Raw genomic sequence first — 24,518 nt, forward strand, 5'->3', positions numbered from 1 at the left:
GACGCGACGTTTCCATCACGAGGCCGGAAGTTGTCGTTGAGTGAAGGCAGGGTGAAAAATCGGGCTTTGGAGATGGTGAGAAGCGGAGAGAGAGTGGGGGTGTCCTGAGGAGGCACTGCGGGAGGGTAGAGGAGCCTGGGGCTGGCGGAAGAGAGGGAGGGCCAACGCCTGAGAGACGGCGGCGGCGGCGGGTAGCCGGCCGGCGGATCTTAATTTTGATTAGTCACCGGCCGGGCCGGCTGCAGCCTCCGGCCTGCTCAAGGTCACAGCGCCGGGAGTGATTTCCCTGGCCTCCGGGACTGAGTTCCCTCAGATCGCCTCATTCACTTCACTGTTCCCTCTGGACCCCATCGGCCCAAAGCGAAACTTTTCATTAGTGGGTTCCTCCATAAAGCAGCACCTAGAGTTCTATTGTATTGTATTTCAGTCCATCTTGGCCGCAACAAAATTTGCGGAAAGCATAGAATCCCTACAGTACAGAAGAAGGCCATTTGGCCCATCGAGTCTGTACTGATTACAATCCCACGTAGGCCCTATTCCTGTAACCTCGTGCATTTACTCTGCTAATCCGCCAGACGCAAGACACATCGTCCAACCTAAACTAAACATCTTTGGACTGTGGGAGGACAGTGACCTGAGGCTGAAATTGAACCTGGGGCCCTGAAGCTGTGAGGCAGCAGTGCTAACTACTGTGCCACCATGCCACCAGCATGTTTTATTTTTCACCCACTTGCATTTATTTTTGAGGGGGAATCCTGATCTTGTAAAAGAAAAATACCTGCATTTATTTAGTGTCTTTCAGAACCTCAGGGTAGTTCACATAGCTTTATAACCAGGTAACTAGAGGAAACTGCTGTACACAACCAGCCATGTGGCAATGACAAAAGATCGTGTTTATTTTTGTAGTTATGTTTGAGGAATAGATGTTGGTTAGAACTGTGTGATTTCAGAAGAAACTAGATATAGTTCTTGGGGCTAAAGGGATCAAGAGATATGAGAAGAAGGGGGATCAGGATATTGAATTTGATGATTTGCCATGATCAGAATGAATGACAACAGGCTTGAAGGACTGACTGGTCTACTCCTGCTTCTATGTTTCTTTCTGTTTCTACGTTAGAACTGACCTTCAGATTTGTTAAATTTTCAACTGTGACGTATGGAAGCTTTGTTTAATTTTGCCTCCAAAAGATGGCACTCATTCATGAGCAATGGACATATTGGCAAGGCCAGCATTTATTGCCCATACTATGTTACATATAGATTGTTTGGGCTCATATGACTGATTCAGGGTGAGCTTGCCACACCCTATATGTTACACTACTACAATACTTGCAATATGACATGCAATATTTGATGGACAGCATGACTGACTTTCAAGAATTGGATTCCATATTGTGGGGAGTACTGTTCTGCAAATTGTGATACCAAAGGTTGTTGAGGATAAGGGTATGCCAGTAGTTTGTTTGTATGACAGCATCTCTAGTCACTTTTATAATAACGTTGCATCCAAATTTTAAAAGGCTTGCCTTAAGGTAAAATAGTAAAGTTTGTAAGTAATTGTATTGTCAATTTACTAACAGCTTGATCAAAAATTCCCAATCAAGTGTATATAACATTGGGTGTCCCTTATGACGTCCTGTGAATTGAGAGCATGAACAAATGGAGGATGATGTGCATTGTGCTAAGTCATACAGGTGCTGTTGGCTGCTCTTAGTACATTAAGTACAATATCTATTTATTTACACCCCCAAAATCTGTACACTGGCAACAAATCTGCTCCATTATAAATGAAGTGCTCCTCTGGGAAACTGGGCAGTTGCGTAGCATTTCACTGTGCCTATTGTAAGCTGTATAATATTTGCAAATAAAGCCCACATTTTAGGTATTTATATTGTTTGTTACAGTATACCAGAGGACTTAAATCCCAGCTGAAGGACAGTGTTCCTGTTGGTGAACTTGCTCCTCATGCAGGACCCTATGGTGTGCATGATACATTGCGCCGAGGGTAAGTATTGTATGTAATTTTTGGATGTTAATAGCTGACTAATACTGAAATTACACAATTGTAGCATGACATCATTAAGTATTTTGAAACAAATAACTTGATGTGAAGTTCCGTTAAATACCTAGCCAGTTTGTTTGTCTAAGTAGTTTTTGTCCTTCCAAGTTGACACCATTACTGCTTTGTTTGTCTTCTGGTTCTCCATCTTTGTCACCGTGACCCTTGCGATCTGTGAGGACCAAGGGACATGAGTTATTCTGTTGGATGAACATAGAGTCTGACATTACTGTTGGACATAGTACAGCACAAATAAGTTATGTTCTGAACTATTGATTCAGAGAATGCTGCTGAAGTTGAAGCACCTTCTCTTCTTTGCAGTCCCAAGCCAATCTGCTTTCCTTCTCCAAAATATAAGTTATTTACCCTGAGTTTATATTATTTTGCTGCATTTTTCCAGGTGTCAGCCTTTGAGGGAGTATTGCCTGAAAAAGCAGGAGAAATGTTGGGATTTGATTGGTGTAATATTTTGTGGGCATAAGAACATAAGAAATAGGAGCAGGAGTAGGCCATCTAGCCCTTCGAGCCTGCCCCGCCATTCAATAAGATCATGGCTGATCTGTCGCTGCTCAGTTCCACTTTCCCGCCCTCTCCCCATAACCCTTAATCCCATCTCTTATCAAAAACCCATCAACCCGCGTCTTAAACATATTTAGCGAGGTAGCCTCCACCACTTCAACGGGCAGAGAATTCCAGAGATTCACCACCCTTTGAGTGAAGAAGTTCCTCCTCAACTCCGTTCTAAACTGCCCCCCTTTTATCTTGAGGCTGTGCCCCCTAGTCCTACTGTCTTTTTTGAGCGGGAAGAGTCTCTCCACCTCTATCCTATCCATCCCATTCATCATCATATACGTCTCAATGAGATCTCCCCTCGTTCTTCTAAACTCTAACGAGTACAAGCCCAGTTTATTCAGCCTCTCCTCATAGCTCAACCCCCTCAACTCCGGTATCAGCCTAGTAAACCTCCTCTGCACTCCCTCCAAGGCCAAAATATCTTTGCGCAGGTGCGGCGCCCAAAACTGCACACAGTACTCCAGCTGCGGCCTCACCAATGCCCTATACAGCTGCAGCAAGACCTCCCTACTTTTATATTCAATCCCCCTCGCTATGAAGGCCAGCATCCCATTTGCCTTCCTGACCACCTGCTGCACCTGCAAGCTGGGTTTTTGCGACTCATGCACAAGGACCCCGAGGTCCCTCTGCACCGTCGCCTGCTGCAGTTTTTCGCCCCGTTACCTTGAGTATGTCGTGATTAGTCTGTCATTCAGCTGGTAGCCTTGTGTTTTATCACCTGGTTACTTTGATAAAGTCCCTTTGCAAGCTCGATGTGACTGAACCATTGGTCTAAAAGTCGCTCATATTAGCCAAATAAAATATGCTCTCGTACAAGTGTTCATGTATTAAAGGCAATGGCATTGTTTTATTTTTAAAATTAATCTACATACCAAATAATTATAAAACAATTTTGGAAGTGGGTGGTGCAGGAATCATTTTTATTTAAAGATATATTGACTATGTCTGAAAAAGTCATGATGAGCAATTGCCTTGAATCATTGCAGCCTGTGTTCCCACAATGCTATTTGATAAGCTGCAGGATTTTGACCCAGTGAAATGGAAGGTATACATCATAGTTCAGATTGTGTGTAACTTGTGTGAGGACTTCAAGGCAATAGTTTTCCCAACACTTCCATTCTTTTTCTTATGGGGGTGAAAAGTCTCAGGTTTGGAAAGTGTTGTTGAAGAATCCTTGGCAAGATGCTTCTGTACATCTTGTAAATAGTACACATTGCAGACATGATATGTTGTTGGTGAGGATGTGCTTTTAGGCTAATGGATCAAGCACCAAACAAGCAGATTGATTTGTCCTGGATGTTTTCAAAATTCATATTACAGCTGTACCCATCCAGGCAAGTATTGCAAAATGGAATGTGATACCGAGCCCCATAAGAAATCGAAGGTTAGATGACCCAAAGATTTAATCAAGAAGGTTTTAACAAGTGTTTTAGAGGAGGAAAGTTAAGTAGAGAATCTGATAGCTATAGGGCATTCCAAAGCTTGGGGCCTAGGGCACTGAAGAGACAGCCACAGATATTGGTATCAATAAAATGAAGGATGCTGAAAAGAGAGGTTATCAACTGTTATTAAATGTTTAGTATGGTTTATTTTGTTAGTGTCACAATTAGACTTGTATTAACACTGCAATGAAGTTACTATGAAAATCCGCTCCGCCACACTCTGGCGGCTGTTCAGGCACGCTGAGGGAAAGTTTAGCAGTGCCAAACCAGCACGTCCTTCAGACTGGGAGGAAACTGCAGGAAAAACACACAGACACGAGAAGAACACTTCGCAACGACAGTGATCCAAATCAGGAATAGAATGTTCTTCCCCTATATTCCTAGAAGTTTTGTCACATAACTTGTTTAGGCATTTAGCAGTTAGCTGGCCAGCACATCCATCCTTGTGATGTACTGCCTTTCTACCCTTACGTGGACAGCAAAATGACTCATTACTCGATTGGATGTTGCTTGACTGTTAGTCATGCAGCATTTTTCCTCATTTTCAATATTTTTATTCCTGGTAAAGAGAAATGTTCAAAGAAAATAACAACCCCTTTTAATGTACCAGTGGTATTTTTTCCAGGGTTACGCACCCACGATTGGTGGCACAGTGGACAGTGAAGAAGGTTATCTAGGATTACAATGGGATCTTAATGGGCCAGTGAATGGCAGATGAAGTTTGATTTAGATAAATGTGAGGTGAACCAGGGCAGGACTTACTTAGCTAACGGTTGGACACTGGGGAAAGTTATAGAACAAAGAGATCCAGGGGTACAGCTTCAAAGCTCCTTGAAAGTGGAGTCACAGGTGGATAGAGTGGTGAAGAAGGCATTCAACACGTTTTATTTCATTGGTCAGAACATTAAATGCAGGAGTTTGGAACATCTTGTTGAAGTTGTACAAGGCATTAGTAAGGCCCCAGTTGGAATACTGTATACAGTCTGGTCACCCTATTGTAGAAAGGATACTATTAAACTAGAAAGAGTGCAGAAAAGATTTACCAAGATGCTACCAAGAATCGATGCTTTGAGTTATAAGGAGAGGCTGGGTAAACTGGGACTTTTTCCTGCAGCGTAGGAGGCTTAAAGGTAACCTTATAGAGGTCTATAAAATGAAGGGGCGTACATCAGCTAGATAGTCAATACCTTTTCTCAAAAGTAGGGGAGTCTAAAAATAGAGGGCATAAGTTTAAGTGGAGAGATACAAAATAGTCCAAAGGTGCAATTATTTCACAAAGAGGGTGGCAAGTGTCTAGAACAAGCTGCCAGAGGTGGTAATAGAGGCATGTACAAATTTGTTTTTTAAAAAGCGTTTAGACAGTTACATGGGTTGGAGGGATGTGGGCAACTAGGACTAGTTTAATGGTTTAAAAAAAAAGGTGATATGGGCAAGTTGGGCCAAAGGGCCTGTTCCATGCTATAAACTCTATGACTCTATCTCGGAGCTCTCAATCTCATGCCATTTACATAATAGGCTTTTTTATTCTTCCTGCAAAAATGGGTGTTACACATTTTCCCATATTATATTCCATTTAATATTTAAACCTTCAACCAATGATTCTTTTATAAATAGTGACTTATTCACCCATAGTTATTTATTTGTTCTTGGAACATAGGTATTATTGATGCAACTACATTGGTTTTGTCTGTTATTAGCTATTACCACTGGAGTTTGATCCAAAGATGTGCAGATTATGTGGATTTGCCATGCTAAATCATTTGCGTGTTAGGGGAATTAATGGGGTAAATATATTGGAGTTACAGAGATAGGGCCAGGGTAAGATTGTTGTTGGTGCAGACTTGATGGGCCAATTGATGATCTTCTGCACTGTGGGGATGCTATGATCTATGATATTAAATGCATGCAAAAAGCTCCTTGTGCCAATATTGCCTATTGTCCTGTGATGTTTAGGTCAGATGGATTTGCCATGCTAACTAGCCTCTTTGTATCCAAAGATCATAGAAATATGAAGCATAAAAACCCTACAGTGCAGAAGGAGGCCATCTGGCCCATTGAGTCTGCACTGACCACAATCCCACCCAGGCCCTACCCCCATATCCTTACACACTTACCTGCTAACCCACACATCTCAGGACGCTAAGGGGCAATTTTAGTATGGCCAATCAACCTAACCTGCACATCTTTCGACTGTGGGAGGAAACTGGAGCACCTGGAGGTAACCTACGCAGACGCGAGGGGAATGTGCAAACTCCACACAGATAGTGACCCAAGCCAGGAATCGAACCCAGGTCTATGGAATTGTGAAGCAGCAGTGCTAACCACTGTGCTAGCGAGCCGTTTAAGTGGATTAGCCATGGTAAATATGGGATACAGTGGAGGATCTGGGTGGGATGCTCTTTTGGAGAATCAGTACAGACTTGATGGGCTGAATGGCCACTTGCTGCACTGTAGGGATTCTGTGGTTCTATCCTTTGATTCTATTTTTGTCTTATGTATTTTTCTTTGTATTTCAGGGCTGAAGTTGTTTTAAAATGACATTTGTCATCCAGAAACTAGTGTATTTGTTTTTAGAGTTAAACAAATCTGCAGAGTGCTGAAATTGACATTGTCATGATGTTCTAATTATGTAATTCTAATTGAGTCAAAAAATGTATCTGCAACAAGGTGAAAATTGACGTGCCTGGTATTTGTTACATAATCATAGAATTATTACAGTACAAGAGGACGTAGTTCAGACCATCATGTCTGCACCAGCTCTCTACAAGAACAACTTGGCGAATCGAATTCCCAATGGCCCTGCAGATTTGTTTTCTCTTACAATTGTCCAATTCCCTTTGAGAACCCTGATTGAACCTGCTTTCACCACTCCCTCAAGCAATGCATTCCAGATCCTAACTATTGTCTTAAAAAAAATTGCATATGTTACTTTGCTTCTTAAATTTATGTCCTATAGTTCTCCACCGTCCCACCGCTGGAAACAGTTTCTCTCCATCCACGCTGTCTAAACCCCTCATGATTTTAAATTTTGAAAATTTAAAATGGCGGGAAACAAGTCATTCAGTCAACTAGTCCAATTTGTTCTTTGTATGATCATTAGTAATAATCTGGCCAATGCACTTGATTTATTTGATTCATGATAACGAAGGAGATGAAGGAAAATGTTAAAAAAGCAGAGGCGTTTAGAGTAGCTAAGAGTAGTGGGCGAGAAGAGGATTGGGAGAGGTTTAAATGTCAACAAAGATTGACAAAGAAGATGATGATGAAGGGTAGGAGAAACTATGAAGCTGGGCTAGCACTTGATATAAAAAAGGATACCAAGAGTTTTTATAAATATATAAAAAGGAAGAGGCTGGCTAGGGTGAACGTTAGACCCTTAGAGGATGAGAGGGGGGACTTAGTGGTAGGGGATGGGGAAATGGCTGAGGTCTTGAATAACTTCTTTGTTTCGGTCTTCACAGAGGAAGACGTGAATAATTTGCCGGGTGTTAGTGATGGAAAGGTGGTAGGACTGGAGGGTCTCAATGACATTATTGTTACTAGAGAGGCGGTGCTCGACAGACTGGAGGGAGTGATTGTGGACAAGTCCCCAGGACCGTTTGGAATGCATCCGAGGGTTCTGAAAGAAACGGCGGAGGTGATAGTGGATGCCCTGGTGATTATTTTCCAAACGTCGCTGGATTCTGGGGAAGTGCCGGAAGATTGGAAAGCGGCTAATGTTACGCCGTTGTTTAAGAAGGGTGCCAGGCAAAAGGCAGGGAATTATAGGCCGGTTAGTTTAACGTATGTTGTAGGTAAAATGTTAGAGTCCGTCATCAAGGAGGAAATAGCGAGGCATCTTGAGGGGAATTGCTTGATAGAGCAGATGCAGCACGGTTTCGTTAAGGGGAAGTCGTGTCTGACAAATTTATTGGAGTTCTATGAGGATGTGTCTAGGGCGGTGGATAGAGGAGAGTGGTGAATGTGGTCTTTCTTGATTTTCAGAAGGCGTTTGACAAGGTACCTCACAAGAAGGTGAGAAGGTAAGGGGGCATGGAGTTGGGGGTAGGGTGTTAGCGTGGATAGAGGATTGGCTGTCAAATAGGAGACAGAGAGTGGGGGTTAATGGGTGCTATTCGGATTGGCGGTTGGCGACAAGTGGCGTGTCCCAGGGGTTGGTGCTGGGGCCTCAGCTATTTACCATTTATATAGATGATCTGGAGGAGGGAACCGAGTGTATGGTGTCGAAATTTGCTGATGACACCAAGATTGGTGGAACGGCAAATTGCGCGGAGGGTGCGGAGAGTCTGCAGAAGGATTTAGATAGGCTGGGCGAATGGGCCAGGAAATGGCAAATGGAATTTAATGTTGGCAAGTGCGAGGTGGTCCACTTTGGTAGGAATAATGGTAGAAAGGACTATTACTTACGAGGCGAAAAACTGCAGCAGGCGACGGTGCCGAGGGACCTCGGGGTCCTTGTGCATGAGTCGCAAAAACCCAGCCTGCAGGTGCAGCAGGTGGTCAGGAAGGCGAATGGGATGCTGGCCTTCATAGCGAGGGGAATTGAATATAAAAGTAGGGAGGTCTTGCTGCGGCTGTATAGGGCATTGGTGAGGCTGCAGCTGGAGTACTGTGTGCAGTTTTGGTCACCGTACTTACGCAAGGATGTTTTGGCCTTGGAGGGAGTGCAGAGGAGGTTTACTAGGCTGATACCGGAGTTGAGGGGGTTGAGCTATGAGGAGAGGCTGAATAAACTAGGCTTGTACTCGTTGGAGTTTAGAAGAATGAGGGGAGATCTCATTGAGACATAAGATGATGAATGGGATGGATAGGATAGAGGTGGAGAGACTCTTCCCGCTCAGAAAGGACAGTAGGACTAGGGGGCACATCGTCAAGATAAGGGGCGGGGGGGGGGGGGGGGGGGCGCGGTTTAGAACGGAGTTAAGGAGGAACTTCTTCACTCAAAGGGTGGTGAATCTCTGGAATTCTCTGCCCGTTGAGGTGGTGGAGGCTGCCTCGCTAAATATTTTTAAGATGTGGGTTGATGGGTTTTTGGTAAGCGAGGGGATTAAGGGTTATGGGGAGCGGACGGGAATGTGGAACTGAGACACGACAGATCAGCCATGATCTTATTGAATGGTGGGGCAGGCTCGAAGGGCTAGATAGCCTACTCCTGCTCCTATTTCTTATGTTCTTATGAGCTACAAAAAAAGACCTTTGATCTGAAATAATATCTAAAAAGCATTAGGAGAAAAATTGATAATTTTTTTGCTTGTTTTCAAGAAAATCTAGTTAGATATAAAGTATCAATATAATAATGGTATTTTACTTAAGAAACAATGCTTGTAGTCAAAAGGTTGAATTGCAGTGTGACTTGCATTAAACAAAATCATGAATAAATAATCAAGTTAAAAATTATGGCAATGTGACAATGATGCAGTGACAAATTCAGGTAACAGGAAATTGGTGGATGGGATATTATAAGAATAAATATTGTATTAAAGTTGCAAACTAATACACCATTCTTACATCACATGCACTGAAGAGTTCATTGGATTTCATAGAGGATCTGAGTTATGTAAGGGATATGAGTATATCAGTATCTCTCTGCCCTACATTTTTATTGGGTTGAGTTTAGTCAAATTTATGAGTTGTCTTGATTGTAGATGTGCTGGTAACGGTTCTGAAACCTGATAGATTGCCTAAGGGATTTTCCAAACTTGGTGCAGGTATGATTCATGAGAATGCATATTCTTTGGAAAAAGTTATTAGACATAGCTTGGAATATATCATACACTAATCTTGAAAGAGCTAGTGATGACATAGTTCTGTCTCTGTAATTTATATCTTGTAACTTCTGCTTTAACAAAATGCCCTTGAGCAGTTTTCAAATGTAATCCTACAGAACAACAGAAATGAGATCAGAAAGGCAGTTTGGAATTTATTTTGATATGACAACATGTTAATATATTTGTATCTCAGCTTAGTTTTGCAAAAACACCATTTAGTTATACAAGTTGTTATTGTGTAAAGCAACTGAGTGAAACCAAAAAGGAAGTATTTTTGATTTTGTGTTAGCATGGACCTACCTTGTTATTCAAACAGCCATCATATTTCAGTACTTGTCTTTCCTGGTTGTGGAGCCAAAAACATCAGTTCTGCAGAAACAAACAATGAAATGTTATTCTGGAGAATTAATTAGTGGTTTCTGGAAATGGGTCACGCGGTTACTATATATAGATGCACATTTAATGATTAAGCACTGAGAAATAGATTATTTGAAAATGTAGGTTTTAAACTTTGACATGATAGCTGACTCTGTTCTAGGTAACTCGCTTGTGCTTTAGGAGCATAAGGAACAGAAATGAACCTAGGAGCCTAAGGAACAGGAATGGACCATTTAGCCCCTCAAGCCTGACTTGCTATTTAGTTAGATCATGGTTAGCTTCATTTTTTATTCATTTGTGGTTCATGTGTGTCACAGGCTGGCTAGCATTTATTCTAGGAAGTCTCACAACACCAAGTTAAAGTCCAGCAGGTTTATTTGGACGAAGGAGTATAATATCAAGGATATTATAGCAGTGTGGAGGAGCAGAAGGACCTTGGGGTCCGGGTCCATAGGACTCTTAAATCGGCCTCGCAGGTGGAGGATGTGGTCAAGAAGGTGTATGGTGTGCTCGCCTTCATTAATCAAGGGATTGAGTTTAGGAGTCGGGAGGTAATGCTGCAACTTTATAAGACCCCACTTGGAGTACTGTGTGCAGTTCTGGTCACCTCACTACAGAAGGATGTGGAAGCTATTGAGAGGGTGCAGAGGAGATTTACAAGGATGTTGCCTGGATTGGGAGGCATGCCTTATGAAGCTAGGTTGAGGGAGCTAGGTCTCCTCCCTGGAGAGACAAAAGTTGAGAGGCGACCTGATAGAGGTTTATAAAATGTTGGGAGGTATAGATCGGGTGGATTCTCAGAGGCTATTTCCCAGGGCTGAAATGGTCACTTCGAGAGGATACAGGTTTAAGGTGCTGGGGAGCAGGTACAGAGGAGATGTCAGGGGTAAGTTTTTCACTCAGAGGGTGATGAGAGAGTGGAATCGGCTGCAGTCGGTGTTGGTAGAGGCGAACTCACTGGGGTCTTTAAAAGACTTCTGGATGAGTACATGGGATTTAATGGGATTGGGAGTTATAGCTAGTTCTATGGCCTGGTAGGTGTGGGTATGATCAGCACAACTTGTGGGCCGAAGAGCCTGTTTGTGCTGTAGTGTTCTGTGTTCTATGTTCTATAAATGCCACTAGTGGCATTTACTACCAAATAACAAGTCACGTTTACTACCAAATAAACCTGTTGACTTTAACCAGGTGTTACGAGACTTCTTACTGTTTACCCCAGTCCAACGCTGCCATCTCCACATCATAGCATTTATTGCCCATCCCTAGCTGCCCTTGTGCAAAGGGCAGTTGAGAGTCAACCACATTGCTGTGGCTCTGGAGTCCCATGTAGGCAGACAAGGTAAGGACGGCAGATTTCCTTCCCTAGAAGACATTAGTGAACCAGACAATTGCTTTTCTGACAATTGACAACGGCTTCATGGTCATCAATAGATTCTTAATTCCAGAGATATTACTTTTCTGTACTGAAAGAGATGCTAACATTGTGTAAATTGTCCTCATAATGTAACTTCATAAGCCCTGATGTTCTGGTGAATCTAAATTGCACCCTCTCCAGGATCAGTATCGTTCCAGTGTTCAATGCCCAAAACTGAACATGGCATCGCAGATAAAATTTGATCAATGCTCTGTACAGTGCTCTTAATTGTTAATAGTCGTTCAACTCTTAGCAAAGAAGCATTTGGCTTTTGTACGTTTTTAAACGTGACAACATTGCCACCTAAGTGAAGGAACTAAATAGAGATATGATTGATCAAGGACTGAGCTGAAGAATGTGAGCTACAATTTCCTTTCAGGCTGGATAAGCAGGAATTTCTCAAGCACCAAAACATTTTTAATCTTCTTGTAATGGTTCAATGTCAACACAGTGGTGGTCTTTCTGCATGGCAGTATAGTATTGCATTCTACCCACTGGTTTTGGATTGAAACACAAGAAATTTGCACTTTATAGTGTTATCTTATAGTTGCAATAGTACAGCAGTTACTACAAGGAGCTGATGATTGGGTGATTTATGATCTATTTTGTATTCTCTTTGATGTCTATGTTTAAAAGTATAGTTTGTCAATTACTGTTCTGTTTGCTAATATCAAAAGATTGGCTGGATTGAATGGACCTTTCCGTTTTGAGTTATGTGTATTGGAGCAAATAAGAACATAAGAAATAGGAGCAGGAGTAGGCCATCTAGCCCTTCGAGCCTGCCCCGCCATTCAATAAGATCATGGCTGATCTGTCGTGGCTCAGTTCCACCTTCCCGCCCTCTCCCCATAACCCTTAATCCCCTCTCTTATCAAAAACCCATCAACCCGCGTCTTAAAAATATTTAGCGAGGCAGCCTCCACCACTTCAACGGGCAGAGAATTCCAGAGATTCACCACCCTTTGAGTGAAGAAGTTCCTCCTCAACTCCATTCTAAACCACCTCCCCTTTATCTTGAGGCTGTGCCCCCTCGTCCTACTGTCTTTTTTGAGCGGGAAGAGTCTCTCCACCTCTATCCTATCCATCCCATTCATCATCTTATACGTCTCAATGAGATCTCCCCTCATTCTTCCAAACTCCAACGAGTACAAGCCTAGTTTATTCAGCCTCTCCTCATAGCTCAACCCCCTCAACTCCGGTATCAGCCTAGTAAACCTCTGCACTCCCTCCAAGGCCAAAATATCTTTGCGCAGGTGCGGCGCCCAAAACTGCACACAGTACTCCAGCTGCGGCCTCACCAATGCCCTATACAGCTGCAGCAAGACCTCCCTACTTTTATATTCAATCCCCCTCGCTATGAAGGCCAGCATCCCATTCGCCTTCCTGACCACCTGCTGCACCTGCAGGCTGGGTTTTTGCGACTCATGCACAAGGACCCCGAGGTCCCTCTGCACCGTCGCCTGCTGCAGTTTTTCGCCTCGTAAGTAATAGTCCTTCCTACCATTATTCCTACCAAAGTGGACCACCTCACACTTGCCAACATTAAATTCCATTTGCCATTTCCTGGCCCATTCGCCCAGCCTATCTAGATCCTTCTGCAGACTCTCCACACCCGCCGCACAATTTGCCGTTCCCCCAATCTTGGTGTCATCAGCAAATTTCGACACCCTACGCTCAGTTCCCTCCTCCAGATCATCTATATAAATGGTAAAAAGCTGAGGCCCCAGCACCGACCCCTGGGGCACTTCTTGATTGCCACTTTTGTATGTAATGATGGCACCTGAAGGCTATTGTAGCTTCAGTAGTGTTGCGAGTTATGAATAAAAGTAAACATTCCATAGTAAATTAAAATTGTTCAATTTTTGTTGAGTAGTTTGTATCTTTGTTTCTTATCCCTAAAACAGTCTCTTGTTCATTTTTCGATCTGAAAGGATAACAGCCATGAATGTCAGGAGTTAATAGTATATAGAGAGATGGTTTTAGATTGATGGAGTATAGATAGTGCAGTCTCCTTGGGATTTGTACTGGAAAATTATATATTCTCTTATATAAATGAAATTCTATCATTCCTGTTGTGCTTGAGGTTTAATAATGCCAACCTTGGAAGCATGACAGACTGCAAAGCAAGAGACAGGAACATACCTTAGACGGTAGATCTAGTTAAAGTGAAACAAATGGACATATGAGAAAAAGACACAAACACTGGGAGAGTATGTTAGGAAGCAGAAAACAAGGAAAAATTGAAGGCTGAGATTTGGACCACAGCCTTTTATTAAGTCAGAACCCATCAAGTATTAAATACCATAAAAATTACAATTTTTTTTTTACGCTAGTTCCATATTTTCTTATCTTTAAGGTTCTCCAATGTAAAGTCTGAACTTATGCCAAGTCACCCGCTGGAAGTTTTGGAAAACAATGTAAGTCCAGAAACTTTAAGTTCTACTTTAAATACATTTTAATGCCGTATATATTTATATTCCTTAATGATCTAGTAAGTACAGGTGCGGTACAGTGAGATGTAAGGTCACAATAACTACAAACTCCTAGATTCCATGCGTTGCTTCATATCGGATTTGCTAGTCAGTCACAGCAAAGGTTGGGGTACTTTGGATAGCTTCACTGCATTTGAGCTGACAGGAAAAAGTCATGATTCCTGTTCCTGCATTTTATTGTGATTTGTGTTCAAAAATGTATGCATGATAACCTCATGAGGGCAGGGTCCACACTTCAATGAGAAGAGATGTGAACAATGATTTCCACTTGTTGTTTAGGCATACAAGATATTTAAATGCTACAGGACATATTTCCTCATGGTTAAGAAACCCAAGGTCAATGTTATTGTCTAACCACTTCGCAGTTTGCCTAAGGTTATTGGGATTGCATCCCAAAGTAGTGCATCGGTGTTTGTGATAATCTGTCTTTATCTTTCTTATGGCCTGAGTACATCTATTTCTAATTTGACTGAAGGAAAGCCAGTCTATCTGGGTCTTAGTAGTTTTTGCTATTCTTCAGGGTACATTCTTTTGCTGAAGTCAGGCAGAGAGCAAAGAGTTAAATGAGGGGCTACTACAGCTTTTAATTCTGAACATCTTCCTTGATGCATGTTTATCAATAATGTAACTAAAAGCGTTTTTTAATAAAACCATGCATCAGCTGCAGAAGGAATTAAATTCTATACCAATTTACCTGAGCTAAATTATGTAAAAAAGCTTGTTCATTAAAATTTCTAAGACGACATTTGCTTAAAATCTGAACATGCACATCAAACTTATGCAATCACTCAAATCCTGGCAAAAGACTGCAGGCTTGTATTTCAGGGGAATGACATCAAGAATTGTTGATTTATCAGATGACTTAACATCAGGTCTAGAAGGTTCTATTACAATTTGAAAAAGATGCAAGGAATCCAACTGGCACCTGACATTAGGTTTATTCACATCTGTTTAAATCTTCTAGTAAAACAAACTCAGAAGTAATGAATGGATTCCTTATTGGGAACCAGATTACTACCCCTGATGGTTTAGCATGATATCCTTTAAAGCGCATGCAAAATAGCCACCTGATTGAAGTGTTAACTTTCAACAGTCAAAGCAGAAAATGAGAAACCAAAAAAGAACAAACTCCATACAATATTAGGAGGAAAGAATCAATGCACATTTTAAATTTCATTATAGTTACTAAAATATGTCCTATGTCCATTAATATTTGGTAATGAGTGCCAAACTATTGATCACTAAGTTTTTAAAATGTATTCTAGTTTAAAAAATTTGATTTGACAGTTAAGTTAATAATCCATGAGTTTATAAAATTTATAATTGAAATGTATTTAGTTAAAACCCAACGACTTAATTCCAGCCGATCAAATACATTCTGTTTTTCTATTGATAGACTTTGGTCTAAATAATGTTGAGGTTGCTTATATGTTCATTACAGCACATATGCTGTTCCAATGGATCAGAAGAAAAGAGAAATCCCAGACGTGGACGAGGAAAGACCCAGCTTTAATTGCCGATTAAAATCATGAGAGATCAGGACAGAATAGATCAGGAAAATCTGTTCCCATTGGAAAGGTTGCAAAGAGGGCACACGTTTTCAGATAATTGGCAAAATAAAATGGCGTCATGAAGAGAAGCTTTCACACGCTGGTTGGCATCTGAAATATGCACTGCTCGAGAGTATGGAGGAGGCAGATTCAATCCAGGCATTCGAGATAATTCGACTACTATCTGAAGAGGAAGAATATGTAGCCAATACAGGGGAAAACCAGTCTCTGTACAAACAGCTATGTAGTGTTTTTTTGAATCTTGTGCCTCAGCCTGGCCTCCATTGGACCCTCTGGATGCATCCAACGGAACCCAGTTTGGGAAATTGTCAGAATTTAGTCTGCTGTGTTTCTTGCACAAGAGCACCAAAAGCCCCCTGAATGCCACCATCTTATGGTTTTTCGCCAATTAATAAATATTGTTTTTCTGCTCTTTGTGCCTCATTTCCCTAAGTTACTCAACTGTCTACCTTCTTGCCAGTTCACTTAACCTTTCTATATCAGCACCAGCCAAAAGATAGATCTTTGTAACAAAGCACAAAAGGAAATTCACTTTCTGCTAATTTTCCATGGGTAAAGCCACAGCTCACTATTATATCCAGCTTTGTATCGTCAAACTTGAATGCATGGTATTCAATCCTTTCGTCTAAGTTGTTTATTTGCATTGTAAGTAATTGAGGCCATTCGGATTAGCTACCTCTGCGGTGTTGCTGCTAGTCCTGGTCGCTGAAAGGATTATTCTAACATGTTCCCACCTTTGAAAGCGTATATAAAAGATTATATTTCTCACCCAACTGATCAGAAATTATCAGAGTGTGAAGATGTGATTTTCTCCTCATTTCCTGTTCTGTGCCTCCCCCACTTAGCTTCTTATGGATCAGGGTTCAGTTGTTCCTTTCTAACTTTTCTTTAACACTGCATCTAATCTTCATTGTTCAAGTGCAGTGGGATGGAGATTGGTATGTATGCATGTTATGTGGCTTAAAAACTTAGTTGAAAATGAAAAGTTTGTACCAAAACGTAGCTATGAAAAAGGCAAAGCTGTATTTGTTTGAAATAAGAGAAACATTTGGATGAGTGTCATGAATCAGGTCATTCTGATTTCACAGTTTCATAAAAAATATGTACTTTGTGCATTCAGTTTCAGCTCAATCGAGATAAAATGAATTTTACTACATTGAGAAATATTCAAGGACTACATGCTCCACTAAAGTTGCAAATGGAATACAAAGCAGTAAAACAGGTAAGGTGGTTTATTTAAATACTTCAATACTAAACGCTTTGTCAGGTTTTTATAATGTATGTAAACAATGCATGGCAAGGCTAATATTTACATTAGTTCTGAAAGCATGCATGCAGAACTTTTACTGTAGTACGAGGCACGTGCAAATTCTGCTGCAGGTTGAATATAGAATTTTGCATGTACATCGCTAATTAGCTGCAGACTTGTTTTTACAAACTCTTGCATTTATCTGCAAGGTTCATATAACTTCCCAGCTTGTTAACAACAAACATTTGGTCACTGGTGTGAATCTTCTGTGGCTTTACCCATGGAAAATTAGCAGAAAGTGAATTTCCTTCTGTGCTTTGTTACGTAGACCTATCTTTTGGCTGGTGCTGATATTGTGTTTGTCTGCGTCTCACATTTAATGAGATGCATGCAGAATAATAAAGAAAATACCATCAACAAACGGCAGGTTGGTCAGCATCTGGAGAGGACAGCACAGTTGACGTTTTGGATGTGAACTTTGTCAGAACTGGAAGTAGAAAAGTACAGTACTTTAATAGTGGAGGGAAATAGTATTTGTGAAAAATAGAAAATAGGAGGCATAATGAGACAAGTAAGTCAACAAAAATGGACTGGAATAAACACTAGTATATATTTCCATTGAAGACTACAAATAATCTTTGCTTGACACGAAGACAAGTGGAAAAGCAAATTGTGTGGAGGGTGTGGAAAGTGTGCAGAGGGATCTGGATAGGCTGAGTGAATGGGCAAGGACCAGGCAGATGGAGTATAATGTTAGCAAGTGTGAGGTTATCCACTTTGGTAGAAATAATAGTAGGAGGGATTATTATTTAAAAGGCGAAAAGCTGTAGCGTGCTATGGTGCAGAGGGACCTGGGGGTCCTTGTGCACGAGTCGCAAAAACCCAGTCTGCAGTTGATCAAGAAGGCGAATGGAATGTTGGGCTTTATAGCGAGGGGGATAGAATATAAAAGTAGGGAGGTCTTGCTGCAACTGTACAGGGTACTGGTGAGGCCGCAGCTGGGGTACTGTGTGCAGTTTTGGTCGCCGCACTTGCGGAAGGATATATTGGCCTTGGAGGGAGTGCAGAGGAGGTTCACGAGGCTGATACTGGAGATGAGGGGGTTGGCCTATGAAGGGAGACTAAATAGACTGGGTCTGTACTCGGAGTTTAGAAGGATGAGGGGGGATCTTACAGAGATGTACAAGATAATGAAAGGGATGGATAGGGTAGAGGTAGAGAGATTCTTCCCGCTTAGAAAGGATAGCAGGACTAGAGGGCACAGCCTCAAGATAAGGGGAGGGGACAGTTTAGATCAGAGTTGAGGAGGAACTTCTTCACTCAAAGGGTGGTGGATCTCGAATTCTCTGCCTGTTCAAGTGGTGGAGGCTACCTCACTAAATATATTCAAGTCACGGGTAGATAGGTTTTTGATAGACAAGGGAATTAAGGGTTATGGGGAGAAAGCAGGAAAGTGGAACTGATCCACTTCAGATCAGCCATGATCTTATTGAATGGCAGGGCAGGCTCAAAGGGCTAGAAGGCCTACTCCTCCTATTTCTTATGTTGTGTTTGAGGTTAAAAATAGGACAGCAGGCATTGACTTTATCCTCTATCTGGTTGTCTCTGAAATTTTGCTAAAGTCAGTGCACCCAGCAGCAAGAATTCCAATTTATTTCTATCAGTTGTTGTTGAGTGTTGCTTTTTTCTTTTCAGCACTGAGATTTAAATAGCACCTTTCTCTACTGACTTTAGTCCAGGTTTCTACAGCCCACAGAAAAAATAAGAGGGTGGAAATTCTGATCTTTCTGGCATTGTGGAGTGATCTGTTCCAAGATGCTCTTTGGGCGATGTCTCAACTATGTGGTGTGGAATTAGGTTTGTATCTAGATCAACTGAGTAGGAGCCTTCATGAGCCAGTTGTTAACCATCCAGCAGTTTTTGCAATTGCATTTTAGTTATAGCCGAGTTGCTAGTTTACTGTGGTAAGATTTGCACTTTTGAGCTTTAGATTGCTATACCAATGATTGTATGAGATTTAAATTAAGCATGAAACTTTGGGAATATTTTTGAGTAGTCGACAGGAGATTGCAGACACATTCATGATTTCCCAATATGTGCTGTCAGAACAAGTTTCCTGCTTGGGTAAGTAATTGGAAAGAACCTCAACTCCTTGTGGTGAGAGTACTGAATCAAAGTGGAGGTCAGAAGTTGTAGCTTTAAGCTTCACTACAATACTTTTACACATGAAATAGTTCTGATAATTCACTACCATGCCGAGAGCACACTGTGCTAACCAAATCTTAATCCCTGTTCAGGCAGATCGCATAGAGTTTTCTGTAAAAGAGCAAGGGAGTTCTCCCAAACCTGACCAATACGCTTCTCTTGATTATTATCACTAAAACAACAAATGAATTGGTCATTCTTGGTTGCCACATTTGCTTACATAAGTGATTACAGTTCAAGGCAATTATGCATGAAATGCTATAACTTATTGCAAATGGCATGGTAAAGCACTATATGAATACAAGCTTTTTGCTTTTTTTTTGGATGGTTGACTGTTGATCTCAAAATGCTGTTTCAAAAAACTGTCATTAAGATACCTCTGCTATTTCACATTAGGCACAACGTTTGCCTTTCCTCATAAGCTCAAACATTGCACTGGAAACCCTCCAAGGAAATGATGAAAGCATTGGCTTTGAAGACATATTGAATGGTAAGTTATTTTACAAGACTTGATGTTTTCTTTTATTTAGATCTGAATTTATACAACAAATAAAAGTACGTGTCTTTTAAACTTGATTTGATTTCCTGGCTTTAACTTTTATATTAAAAAAAAGCAATTGGTGTGAATCTTAAAATATCTGAACAGAAATACAAATGTCTGAATGTCAATAGTTTGTCGACTGTTATTTAGTTTATTAATTAGTTACTTATCAAATAGTCTTTGTAGAAGTATCCATATTGAAAGAACTGCCACTTAATTCCCTTTTCTTTTTAGATCCAGCCCAGAGTGAAGTTATGGGTGAACCACATCTTATGATGGAGTACAAACTTGGCCTACAATAATTAACTGACATTGCTGAAAATTTTAGAGACAAGTATTGCTTCCTGTTGCTCTGCATGGGCTGTTCTGCATGTTACAGAAACAACAAACATAAAGACCCTTCTCACAAGTGACTGGTCCAAATGAAGAGAAATAGAACACGTGGATTTCAAATGCACGATAAGAAAATGTTAAAAGTTTATGGGTAAACAAAAGTGGACTGCCAACAAAGGCCAAGCTCTTCCAGAATAACTCCTTATTAAAATACTTAAACACCAGTTGCATTAGTGTAAAAACATAGCAACGTGTTAAGTTGCACACACTTTAAAATGCCTTGTCATTTATGACATGACTTAAGATGTGAAAAATGTCCCAAGATTATATCAGTTATTCCAAATGTGGATTGATTTTGTCTGTAAAGATTTGATATCCAATAGGGTTGCAGTGCTATTAGTCACTTTTATAGATCATCAGAGATTTTGTACCACAGCAAATGCTGAAATACTTTGATCTAGGAGTAGGATACTCCTAGTATTTGTTGAAAACCAAGTTCGCTGTGCATTTCGTTTAATGCCAACGTTATTGCCAGTTGATCAGAAGGTTGTATTCTTAAGTGATTTAATGTACCCATGATGCTTCATAACTTGTTTACTTGGTACAGTGTACAAAGTATATTTTGATTCCTCAGTTTTACCTTTTAAGTCCTATTGGGAGAGTCTTGTCTCAGAACGTGTTTCTATATTGAAAACTCATCTGCTAAAATTAGATAAAACTCATCTGGCAAGTTCCAACAGGGACTCCAGAATCCATTAATTTTGCTGATAAGCAAAAAGAAAATAGCATAATTTTTTCAGATTCCATAAAACTTGATGCTGGTTGGCAAATAAAGAGCCAGATTGTGTCAGAAGGGGAAGCAGAAGAGAAGTTAAAATGTCAAGTTACTATACATTTTGCTTCCTCTCCTTTCCCACTCTGTATCCCCATCTAAAAATGTGTTATCTGTAAAATAACAAAAGCCTTGAATTTATTTCAAAAATGGTGGATTTTTTTTAGGATTGCAATCTTGTCACTTTGAGCAGTAATGTAGTTGATTCTGTTTTTTTTTAATTCCTGAAATAAAAATGCGTATGATATTTGAGTTTGGATTTGACTCATTATTTTATCACTACTTAGATGGTTAATCTTTATAAGGAACATGAAGCAGTAAATTACTCAGCAGATTTCACTCATGCAAGCTTGGGTGTCTGAGGTAAAATTTTATTCCGTATTATATATTTTCTTAAAAATTGTGCTTAAGTGTAAATATAATTGTCCTGTCATTTCAGATGCTCTCCAGAATAACATACATTCTATAATAATGACCATTGCAACCTGTAACTATTCGAACTAAATTTTGGTTCGAAAATCCATTTTGAAGTGAGTATTTGTTTCAAGGCATGGTACAACAATATCCTGATTGAATAAGCCCTATCTGGAAGAAACTTAAACATTTTCATTATTTCTGGATCTCTATTCAATTTTTTAAGTTCATGTCCTACATGATCCTGTTTCACAGATTAAACTTTATTTTTAAAGTTACTGCTGTGGAATTTGGATTTTGCACCTACAAAACATGTTTTCATTTTGGGTAGTTTGTACACATTTCTAAGACTTTAACCACCAGTAGGTGCTAACTTTACACACTATGGGAAATGCCACTTGTTGAAAGCCACTCTAGAATCAGAGTTTATGGTGTACCAGTAATCATTGCTGCTCACCATGTCATCATCCTTGAATTTGAACTAAGATTATGGTAGCAATAGAGCAAATAACTCCAAAGACCTCTACATGATTAGCATGATTTTCTTTGCAGTAAATAAATCAACCAGACAGATTCATATTCGCAAGCTTTTCCTTTGATATCAACATAGAATTCCTGCACTGCAGAAAGAGGCCATTCAGCCCATCGAGTTCTGCACTGACAATAAGCCCACCCCAGGCCCAATCCCCACCACTTACTCCACTAACCTACACATACTGGGATACTAAGGGCCAATTTAGCATAGCCAATCTACCTAACCTGGGCATGTTTGGAGTGTAGGAGGCAACTGGAGGAAATCCATGCAGACACGGAGAATGTGCAAACTCCGCATAGACTGTGACCCAAGCCAGGAATCGAACCCAGATCCCTGGAGCTGTGATGAAGCAGTGCTAAGCACTGTGCTGCCCATATAACACATATAATAAGCATTGTTTGAACAATTTTATGCAATTGTGGTAGACAATCACTCAGAACAAAATGTACAAATTTGTCATGATTGAAACACCTGACTATTCCTGCATGGGCTGCAAAACAACACAAGTAAACACGACCATAAAAAATCTATTAAAGTACTCGGCTTTTATGGCAAGGGATAAAGAACACAAAAGCGAAGTAGTGATGACAAATCTAAAACCTAGGAGTGAAACCATTGATGAGTTACTGTGTACAGTTTGGACTGCAAACTAGATGTTGCAGCAATAGGGAGGGTACAGCATGGACTCACTGGGATGTTGTCAGGTTGTTAGAAATACAAATACAAAGGAAGATTTGAAAAATTGAGTTTAGAATAGATTAAGAGGTAATTTGATAGAGACATTTAAAATTACAAAGCGAGGGATGGACCATGTACAGTAATTGAGGCATTTAGAACAAGAGGACATGGAGACATGATTAAATGAGGAGAATTGAGAGAAACCTATTTTAGAAAGATGAATTTTGAGGCTGGAGAATGACCTGATTTGTATATAGCACAGTTAAGTAAAATGCCCCAAGGCACAGCACAGGAGCGCTATCAAAAAAGATCCAACACCAGCAACATAAGATGCTCAAGAACATGATTAAATGCTTAGTCAAGGTTGGTTTTAAGGAGTCTGAGGGCTGGAGAGATGAGGGGAAGGAATTCCAGAGCTTGGGGCCTTGACAGTTGAATGCATAGCCACCAATAGTGGAGCAATTAAAATTGGAAAAACACAACATACTAGAATTAAAAGTGCACAAATATTTTGGAGGATTGGAGGAGGTTAGAGCTGAGGAATAACTACATGGAGGGTTTTGGGAACACAGATGAAAATTGAGGTTTTGCTTAACTGGCAGCAGAGTCAGTTAATGAACACAAGGCTGGCTGGACAGGATATCAGCAGCAGAATTTTGGGTGACTTCAAGCTTACGGAAGCTTTAGAATATAGGAAGCCAGTGGGAATTTAATGGAATAGTCAAGTCTTTGATTAAAGAAAATAATGTTGTTACCTTGTAGTCTGGCTTTCAGTTAAAATTAAACTTAAAATGGTCTTTTCCTGAAAGGTTGCCCCTGGTTGCTAAGTAACATTGCATTCTTTCCTCCAATCTCTGAATTACTTCACACGCATAAACTCTCAGCGCAATAGAAACACAGTTTCATGTTTACTTGTTGTTTTGCAACCCCTACAGAAACAACTAACAAATTTCCACATTTTGCTCTGAATGATTGTATACCATCACTGATTTGATTTATTATTGTCACATATGTTAGTATACAATGAAAAGCATTATTTATTGTGTGCTATACAGAAAAAACATACCATTCATAGAGAATGTAGTGTTACAGTCATAGCTAGGGTGCAGAGAAAGATCAATTTAATGCAAGCTAAGTCCTTTCAAAAGTCTGACAGCGGCAGGGAAGAAGCTGTTCTTGAGTCGGTTGATACGTGACCTCAGACTTTTGTGTCTTTTTCCCGAAGGAAGAAGGTGGGAGAGAGAATGTCCGGGGTGTGTGGGGTCCTTAATTGCTGCCTGCTTTGAGGCAACGGGAAGTGTAGACAGAGTCAATGGATGGGAAGCTGGTTTGTGTGATGGATTGGGCTACATTCATGACATTCTGTTGTTCCTTGCGGTCTTGGGCAGAGCAGAAGCCATACCGAGCTGCGATTCAGCCAGAAAGAATGCTTCCTATGACGCACCTGTAAAAGTTGGTGACAGTCATAGCTGACATGCTAAATTTCCTGAGTCCATTGTGCAGGTAATGCCTATTATATGCTGATATCAAAGGAGAAGTTTGTGATTATGAATCTCGTCTCCACCTGATTTATTTAATGCAAAGAAAATCATGCTAACTATATAGAGGTCTTAGGAGTTATTTGCTCTAAATGATGGCTGAGACTTTTGTGAGGTGATTGATGATAGAGCTGTCAGAGTTGGCCTTCATTGCTCCGTTGGAATAGTAACCGCCAGAGGTCACACATGTGGAAATGCAAAAATTGGAATACTCGAGGAGGCCATTTGGCCCGTTGAGCATATGCTTGCTCTTTCAAAGAGTAACCTGGTTAATCTCATTCCCACATTTTTTTTCCCCCATAACACTGCAAATTGTACTTCAAGTATTTATCCAATTCTCTTCTGAAAGGTATTACATATTTGGGGCTGTTGTTGCACTGTCACTTAAGAGTCGAGTCATGTGTATAGTTGAGTTCATTGGCTGCTTTGTGGGCTTTTGCCCAGTCTAGATCAAGCCTCTATAGAGTCAACAGTTAATCAATAAACCTGCGTTGCT

The 24,518-nt window shown here is 40.6% G+C and overlaps 1 protein-coding gene across 1 annotated transcript; it reads left to right on the forward strand.

Moving 5' to 3' along the window:
• pomp (proteasome maturation protein) lies at positions 1-21,109 on the forward strand. The gene is made up of 6 exons (XM_080197407.1): positions 1-75; positions 1,905-2,005; positions 13,991-14,051; positions 16,818-16,919; positions 19,548-19,641; positions 19,927-21,109. The coding sequence occupies exons 1-6, from the start codon at positions 73-75 to the stop codon at positions 19,992-19,994; spliced, it is 429 nt and encodes a 142-aa protein (XP_080053533.1). The 5' UTR covers positions 1-72; the 3' UTR covers positions 19,995-21,109.
• Positions 21,110-24,518: the final 3,409 nt, after the last annotated feature.

Source organism: Carcharhinus amblyrhynchos, chromosome 10 (genome assembly GCF_965287045.1).
Source record: "Carcharhinus amblyrhynchos chromosome 10, sCarAmb.v2.hapA, whole genome shotgun sequence".
Lineage (NCBI taxonomy): Eukaryota > Metazoa > Chordata > Chondrichthyes > Carcharhiniformes > Carcharhinidae > Carcharhinus > Carcharhinus amblyrhynchos.